The 9,200-nt window shown below is 44.2% G+C and overlaps 1 protein-coding gene across 1 annotated transcript in view; it reads left to right on the top strand.

Annotated features, from left to right (window-relative positions):
* Positions 1–1,219: 1,219 nt before the first annotated feature.
* The window catches only part of muc13b (mucin 13b, cell surface associated), a 30,784-nt gene continuing 22,803 nt past the window's right edge, over positions 1,220–9,200 (top strand). The window contains exon 1 of the mRNA XM_063221057.1: positions 1,220–1,376. Within this exon, the coding sequence (XP_063077127.1) occupies positions 1,313–1,376 (64 nt within the window). The 5' untranslated portion in view covers positions 1,220–1,312. The remainder of the gene's footprint in view (positions 1,377–9,200) is intronic.

A 9,200-nucleotide genomic window follows, 5' to 3' on the forward strand; every position in this document is an offset into this window, starting at 1 on the left:
TCGTCAGGCAGAGGTGGCAACCCTAAGCACATCTGTAGGCCTGAGGCTTCAGGAAGGAGGTTTACTAGCACACTGCAAACTCTGCTAACTGGCCTCTGTTTAGATGGAGTTCAATACACAGGAACTTTTTAATGGCAACACTAATGTCTCCCAAATATCCCCATACGGACATACGAAAAAAAAGACAGGTCTTGTCGAGTTAGAATTCTTTCATCATGTTCCAAACTTTTTGATTTTGAGGAGGGACGGCTTAGGCTTACACAGGGACCTTTTTTAATGGCAACAGAGTCAGAGTCACAGATGTCATCATCCACCCATCCCCATAGAAACACAAACAGAAGCTTGCAGGCACAGGCGTAGCCTGCTGTAAAGGCATAAACGTCTTGGTGTGGCCTGAGATGTGCAGCAGATAAATTAATGGGTTGATTTCGTTCCCAGCCACGTGTGGCTCTGTAGTGTTCAGAGGACACATACACACTGACATTACTTTTTCCACAGAGTGCTCTCTACACCTGGTGCATTGTAGCCTAAGTGGCAAATGGTCTTAATTTCAAGCTTTATCTACCTCTCTCAGTCTCTTTGCCCCCCCCAAAAAAAACCCAAACAAACAGAACAACAACAACAACAACAACAACAACAACAACAACAACAACAACAACAACAACAAACATTTGGACCAGAAATAATAATTGTGCTGTTTTTATTAGCGAGAGAGAGAGAGAGAGAGAGAGAGAGAGAGAGAGAGAGAGAGAGAGAGAGAGAGAGAGAGAGAGAGAGAGAGAGTTTATCCTAAACTCTCAGTTTTACGCATCTGCCCAGAAACGGGTAGGCTTACGGGTAGCTTAGGCCTTCCTCTCTACAATGATTAATTGAGGCTGTTGAATTTGGGGAAAATTTAAGTTACCCTTTGACAACACCACGTGGCTTACCTAAGGAAATTGTTAAAGAAAATGTTTTGAAATGCCAAGAAAGGACAATGCAGCGCAAACAGTGAGTAATTCAACGTTTACATTTTCAGGGAAGGGCTTTGGCGTGGCGCCGACGACCGAGAGAGGATGCTGAATGAATCATTTTTCTCTAGTCTACTAAAGTGTCCGACCGTTACGAGACTTGCTGGCACTGCGAGTGGAGGCGTGGCTTGTTTCATCGTTTGGGTCTTCCAAAGGTATAAAGACCACCGGTGGACTGTTTCGCGAATATAGGCTACACAAGCGTCGTAGGCGTACGGATTCCTGGTTGCCAAAAGTTTCCAATCAGTCATTCCAGATTTTAAAATCCGTTCAGTTTCGTCGCTTTCACTTGGAAACCATTCATGATGAAGTTTATGAAAGTTCTTGTGGTGTGCTGGCTGATGGTTTCTTGTGTCCACTCGCAAGGTAAGAAAGAATACAGAAAATACTTGAATTTCTTATTTCAGACCGGTGAACGATTGCATAGTAGCCTAATAATTAAAAATAAATAGGCTAAATAAATAATAACATTTTAATAATATAATAAATAAGAGGACAAATACTAAAGGAGAAGAACATCACTAGGCCTACTCATTTAGCAAATAGGCCTAATCATGTAATTTAAAAGAGCACAAGTTATATCAAGACGACAAGCAGCTTACATTTGAAGAGAAACATCAAAGCTTGCCATCCTCGTGGTTTATTGCAGTGGCAAGTAGGCTATCCCAGCTTGTTGCACTTTGACAGAACAGGAACAGTCAGCGATGTCTCCGAACAAAGACGCACCAACCAAATCAAGCAGCCAGCCCAATCCCATCCCAGAATTAGCGAACCATAGCCTGTAATGTGGCCGGTGTATTGTCCTTGTTACAATTTAAGCCTTTTCTCGACAAGATGTTTGCCTGACTCGACCCCAGTCACAGGTTAACGCGGGAGTTAATTTTTCACCCCTCGAGAGGCTTTTTGGAACGGTGTTTAATGGCTTTGTCTCTGACCCTTTCCCTTTAGTGTCAGTGGTGATGTCTGACCCACAGTGTGTCTTTAAGTTGTTCCAGGCCTCATTTAGGCTTGCAATGCATACATGGGGGTCATAGAGGGCCGTTCATTGCTTCAATCCAGATGTTTTCTTGGAGAGTAGTTGGGGTGCCTTGCAGCGGAGCACATTAGCGAAGATATCCCTTATTATTAGCATTTTAATATTACACCAATGTAATTAAAGTATGATGATCATTACTTATTATACACTAATAGGCCTATACCCTCTACATAGTCAGGGTCTGACTTATCCAGCTGTTGGAACAGCTGGCGCGACAAAATCCCATGGTTATTAATTCACATCTCAATGATAGATTGTGATGGAAAGTTGTTTTAATAACTTTCTGTGTGCATACTCTATGATTTTTTTAAACTCCTGAGATTGTGAACATGCTAAGCTGGGGATCATGTTGTGGGGTTTGGCTTTGAGCAGATTGAAGCCTGGGTGTGTGAATGTACACACCTGTGTGTTGCCACATGATGCAAACACACTGTGCATGTGTGTGTGCGTGCGTGCGTGCGTGCGTGCGTGTGTGTGTGTGTGTGTGTGTGTGTGTGTGTGTGTGTGTGTGTGTGTGTGTGTGTGTGTGTGTCCACCTGCTGCACTGGCTCTGTCTGGGAAAGCTGTGGTCAGAATCTCACGATTTGGCTGAATTGGCAGGTAGAGGAAGGCAAACAGTCTGTCTCGTCTCTCCTATGCTCATGCAAGCAAAACAGTCCCAAACAAGTCGACTGTGTATTTGTATTCTGTGTATTGTATTTCTGTCAAATCAGATCGAGATATCCTTTAAACCCCTTAAGGCACGGCATTATAAATTAGCTGTTACCAGAATGGCAATGACCAAGTCATAATGTATTACTAAAGGCCCCATGCTTTGTCATAGTAGTGCAGTCCTATACTAGTAGTTAACTTTCAATGTCTATTACAGCGTGCCACAGGAGGTACGGCGGGCATTAAGGGGCTACAGTGTGTGTATGACTGATGGCTTTTCGTAACAGCAGAACAAATCTCTTGCTAGGTATTTCCAATTCAATTAAGGAAGTCTTTTTCTCACATCAATCACAGAAGTGCACTGTTTGCACTGGCCTGAGTACATCACTATGGGTCTTTACCAAGGGCGCCAGAACGAGTTTTAAAGTGGCAGTGCATTTTTTTCTTCATTTTTATTTCTTAACAATGTTACTGCTGCAGCACTCCACTTATTTGTCTGCTGTAAAAGTTGAGAATGCCTCATGTAGGGAGCCCAAAAGTGGGGATGCAAATCCAACACTGCATCCCCCATTGCGGCTCCTATGGTCTTTAAACTGTGTAGTTCATCACGTGACTTGAAGTCAAGTTGCATTAAAAAATACATGGAAAAGAATGGGCCTTTTTTTATGAGAACATTCACTGCACTTCAGTGGCTGGTGTTGCCGGTTCCATTGACTATGGTGGGAGCTAATTGTCAAGGTAGAGATAAGCCATTGACTTAAAGGTACGCTGTGTGAGATTTTTAGTTGTTTATTTCCAGAATTCATGCTACCCATTCACTAATGTCATCTTTTTCCTGATACTTAACACCATCATCAAATTCTAAGTATTCATTATGACTGGAAAAATTGCACTTGTCATACATGAAAAGGGGGATCTTCTCCATGGTCCGCCATTTTGAATTTCCAGAAATAGCCATTTTTAGCTGCAAAAATGACTGTACTTGGGCCATACTACAAAATATTAGTTTATTACATCGTAAACTTTCATGAAAAGATCAAATTTGGCAATAGGCAACAAAGTTTCAATGAGCTGCATAGTTGCAGTACCTTTTTTGACCATTTCCTGCACAGTGTCCCTTTAACGCATCCAGGGTGACCTCAGCTGCTACTAGTGTGTGCAGCAGCGCTGGGTCCAGGTTTTGCACCGTCGTCCACTCACTACTGAATAGTATCGGTCTTAAGTGTTTCTATTCTAGAGTGACAGACAAGTGGTCCTCTTGTTATCTTCTTGTTATGCTCAACCAGTGACTCTCAGACTGTGGGCCTGGGCTCACTGGTGGGCCTTGAAGGTATTCCAAGTGGGCTTTGAAATAATTTTCTAAAAATCAAAATAATATTTGTGTGTGTGTGTGTATCTTTGTGTCTGCTAGTGATGTTGGCTATGATTATGTCCTCGATTGTAAGTGGCTTTGGTTATAAAGCGTCTACCAAATGTGATGTGATTTGGTGTGTGTGTGTGTGTGTGTGTGTGTGTGTGTGTGTGTGTGTGTGTGTGTGTGTGTGTGTTGCTGTTGCTGTTGCTGTTGCTGTTGCTGTTGACTAGTTAGTTGAGTTTCATTGTTAATTGGGTCAGAGGTGGGCCCTCAAATTTTGTAAAATTTGAAGTGGACCAAAAGTTGGAAAAAGTTGGGAACCCCTGCGCTTACCTATAGCTCAACCATTATCATGCAGCATACTGACATGCTAACAGACAATGTCTGTGCAGTTCAGTCAATCTTTTTCTGAGATTTTTTTTACCCCCTTCAGAATTGGTTACGCTCCTGTTTCAGACTTGCAAGGTGTCACCACCCCCTCTACCCTTCTCTCTCAGTGTGTGTGTGTGTGTGTGTGTGTGTGTGTGTGTGTCTCTGTGTGTGTGTGTGTGTGTGTGTGTCTGTGTGTGTGTGTGTGTGTGTGTGTGTGTGTGTGTGTGTGTGTGAGAGTAGGGGTGCTACCTGTCTAGTGGTCCTTGACTGGGCCTTTCCGGTGTGCTACCGGTGGATGGGCCGCACACAGGCTTTCAAGATGCCACCACTCTCTCTCTCTCTCTCTCTCTCTCTCTCTCTCTCTCTCTCTCTCTCTCTCTCTCTCTCTCTCTCTCTCTCTCTCTCTCTCCCCTTTCCGGTGTGCTAGTGCTCGATGGGTCGTACGCTATTTCAGGAATGCCCGCTAATCCTTGCCTGAGTAAGCAGAAGTTTCCACGGCAACTCAGAAGCGCTGTGCCGAAACCTTTGTTGTGTGTGTGTGTGTGTGTGTCAGCGTGTCAGATACCCCCCTCTTGTGACTCAGCAAGAGTCTACTCGTGTGTGTGTGTGTGTGTGTGTGTGTGTGTGTGTGTGTGTGTGTGTGTGTGTGTGTGTGTGTGTGTGTGTGTGTGTGTGTGTGTGTGTGTGTGTGTGTGTGTGCGCTTGTGTTTGTGTGAACAGTGCTCTAGAAACAAATCATGCTGTCTTCTTATCTTACTTATGCTCTCCTGACGTCAGGTACATCAAGACAGTAGAAAGCGACAGTGATAATGTAGAGGCGCCAGGGGGACTTCCCCTCTTACACACACACACACACACACACACACACACACACACACACACACACACACACACACACACACACACACACACACACACACACACACACACACACACACACACAGGAGCAAGCAAGGAAAAGTGTGGCAAGAGTCAGGTAAGGAAAAATGGGGCACATGGGGAAACTGTTAAAGGCCTAAGGCATTAACATACAATATACTTCAAGTGATTTAGGTGGTGGACTAAAAGAATGGTCAAGAGGGAGTAAAAAAACAAGAAGCAAAGTCTGTGACAGAGCGCTCTCACAAGGTAGATGTAGTCATGAATTTAGTCATTGTGCTTCATCAGGCCTCTCTGTTGGAAGAGGAACAAATCTGACTGTGCACTGTGTAGGATGGTGGCCAGAGTAGGTATTGCAGCTATGCTGCTATTTGAAGCTGTGCTGCCTGTTGCCAAATTTGTAATACTAGTAATAGCCTACTGACTAGTATGACTATCTTTTTCTGGAAATTCAAAATGGCGGACATGTGGAAAATGCCACTTTCCCAGTCATAATGAATACTTAGAATTTGATTGTGGTAGTAAGTATTTGAGAAAAAAAGACAACATTTTTGAATGGGCAGCATCAATTCTGGAAATAAACCACCAAAATATTACACAGTGCACCTTTAAACAATCAGAATAGATATAGGAGATGAGGAATAGCAAGATGGACATAGCAAGGTCTCGGAGCACATCTTGATGTCGTGCACTGTGTGACACCTCTACCATACCCCCCTTGAATAGTCATTTCTGCATTTGAATTCATATGCTACGATATACGGTAGTTATGCTTTTTTAATGAAGGCATTTGGGCATTTGTTGTGTCAGACTATATTGAAGAGACATTTTTATTGAAGGCATTTGGTATATCAGCCACTTAAACAGATATGGGCATTTTTTTAGTGCAGGTATTTGTCTTATCAGTCACAGGTAGGTAGGTGTAGCCACATTACTCTGTGACCCGTAAGAGGACACACACACACACACAGGCCTCTGCTGTTCTCCTTCCAGACTGGACTCATTGTTCTGGCTCCCAATCGGGGCTTCCTCTTGGTAGGGGGAGGAGGGGGAGGAATATGAGAACACATTCACTGGGTCGCTCTCTTTTTCTTTCCCCCCCCCCTAAATCTGCTTTCTCTTTTTCTCTATCAAACCAATCTCTCTCTCTCTCTCTCTCTCTCTCTCTCTCTCTCTCTCTCTCTCTCTCTCTCTCTCTCTCTCTCTCTCTCTCTCTCTCTCTCTCTCTCTTCTTTTCCATGTTATCTGTCTTTCCCACCTTTTTTCTTACCACCTTTCATTCCCCCTCTCTCTTTTACACTCCTTCTTTCTCCTTCTTTCTCCCCCCCTCTCTATCAGGGTCCTCCCCCACCTCTATCCTCTTCTTCACATAACTCTCCCATTCTCCATATCTCTTTTCTGTCTCTTTATCTCTTCCTTCTGCCCCACTCATTCAGTGGTCTTCCAGATCTGTGCAAAAAGACCCCAGTGTTTCCTGCACAACAATTGTTAACTAGAAAAGTGCTCCGAGATCACATACCTCCGCCAGGGCATGGCATAATTAGATAATGGACAAAAATAATCACTTTGCCAATATGACCGACTATATTCCTGTCAGAACGTTCAAAAAGACACACTCATGTCAGTTCAGTCATTTGCAAAATCTACCTGCTTTGAAAGCTTGTGATCACGCGCTGATAGAACTGTAGCCTAATTAATGAAGGGAATGTAATGATTTTGACCAACAGAACTGAAACAACTACAGAAGGGTAAGGCCTTTTTGCCTACGATGGTATAGGCTATTCTCATGGGCCACTGGTTATTCTTGCGCTGTCGGTTGAAGCGACATTTGCTTCCCCGCATTCCTCAAATCACTATTCACCGTTTCTATCTCGCAACTGGGCTTGGTTTTAAATTTAGTGAAGGGGGTGTTTGACCAGCATTGTGAACTTACACAGCCACAAATTCCATATTTTTGGCGATGGTACCCAATTAATTCGACATTGTCAACCAAAATGATCTGCGGTGGTCACTGTCCATCTCGCAACAATTCACTTCCACTTCACACATATTTCAGGCCGCGGTAATTAATTTTACATGATTGTTTGTTAACTGCAATGAGGTTGTAGCCTAGGGCTAGGCTGCCCGCTGATGAGCAACTTTTTAGGTTTATAGCACTCGTGTGGGAGCTGGCGTCAAAGGAGACAGTCCCACCCTGTTCCTTACTGTTTAGAATGGCGCAGGCTCACCCGTGTGGAATATATGCCGGTGCTCGACCATTATGCATACTGTCGGGCTTTCTGATCCCTGTCCATCTCGCAAACAACGTGGGGTTATCTTTAGCGAAGGGGATGTAATGCATTTTACCAGCACTGTGAACGTAGGTCTAGAGTCATAAATTATTTTGGCAACGGTAGCGTAATTAATTCGACAGGATTGTGAACGTAAGTCACAGTCCACAACAACATTGTGAACTTACACAATCACTTCCATGTTTTTTGACAACGTAATTAATTCGACAGCATTGTGAACCTAAACGATCTGCGGGGATGGTCACTGTCCTTCTCGCACCAGCAATGATAACATAGCCTAGGCCACACATAACAAATTGAATATTTTTGGTAGCGGTGGTAATTCATTTGACAGGACTGGTTACTGCCTGCGGATGAAGGCTGCCTGCAGATGAACAACTTTTTAGTTGAAATGCACTTGGTGTTGGAGCTGGCGGCGAAGGAGAGAGTCTCTCCCTGTTCCTTGCTGAGACACGCGCAGGCACGCCTCTGCTCAGTGCTCACCGTGCGCACCTTGTGGCAGGCAGTGGAATAGCAGCGAACTAACAAACAAACACAGACAACAAACACAGACAACAAACACAGAACACACACAAACCCAGGCGATCACATAACCTCCTGGCGGAGGTAATCCAGGTGTTTTGGGGGGTGGCCAGTATGATAGATATGCGGCTATCATCACTGGAAATGTAGCAGTTTTGCTCGATATACTGTATGACATGTAGAGTATAATAGTACGGACAGTACATTTCAGACACTGGTGTAGGTGATTACAGGCTGGATGTCTGCTTTCTTTAGCTTAGCATCAACTAGACATTCACTGAAACAGGTGCATCCTTCCTGTTATCCTCACTACACTACAAAAGTCTGTAGGCTACTTGCTTAGGGCACCAAACAGGCTACAAGAGGCCCTTGAGTCTGTCTTCTACCTGGGGCCTTGGCCACAAGAGTGACATTTTCACATTAAGCAAAGAAATGAAAGCCCAACTGGGAAACTCCAACTCCCACTGTCATTATGACAGCACTCCACAGCACACAAGTGTTCACTGCACACGGCACACAGCGAAATTGCATTTATGCCTCACCCGTGCAAGGGGGTAGCCCCCAATGGCGCCCCAAACTTCAAACATGTGTGTCTACGCAGAACCTGTTGCTGACATCTACCAAGACATTCAATACCCAGTAAATAGTTAATTATTAGGTTTTTGTGCTTCCCATGGGAAGTTCTTATTGGTATTTAAATGTAGGCTACGTATTTTGTTACATGGGTGACAAAGCCAGTCAGTAAGTGTTACCTAGTAGCTGTGTTTTTAGGAAGCTGTGGGCAAGGACACAGAACCACATGCAGGGGAGGCACACACAGAGGCATACACGTTCGCACACACACACAGACACACACACACACACACACACACACACACACACACACACACACACACACACACACACACACACACACACACACACACACACACACACACACACACAGGCACGGACACGCGCGCGCACACACACACATACACAAAGGCATACGCAGAGGTCAAGGCTACTGCATTTCACTCCTGACTGACTTTTACTGGCACCAATGTTTGTTTGCATATTATGAGTGTGTTATACGAGATGAACAC

The sequence above is a fragment of the Engraulis encrasicolus genome, chromosome 17 (genome assembly GCF_034702125.1).
Source record: "Engraulis encrasicolus isolate BLACKSEA-1 chromosome 17, IST_EnEncr_1.0, whole genome shotgun sequence".
Classification (NCBI taxonomy): domain Eukaryota; kingdom Metazoa; phylum Chordata; class Actinopteri; order Clupeiformes; family Engraulidae; genus Engraulis; species Engraulis encrasicolus.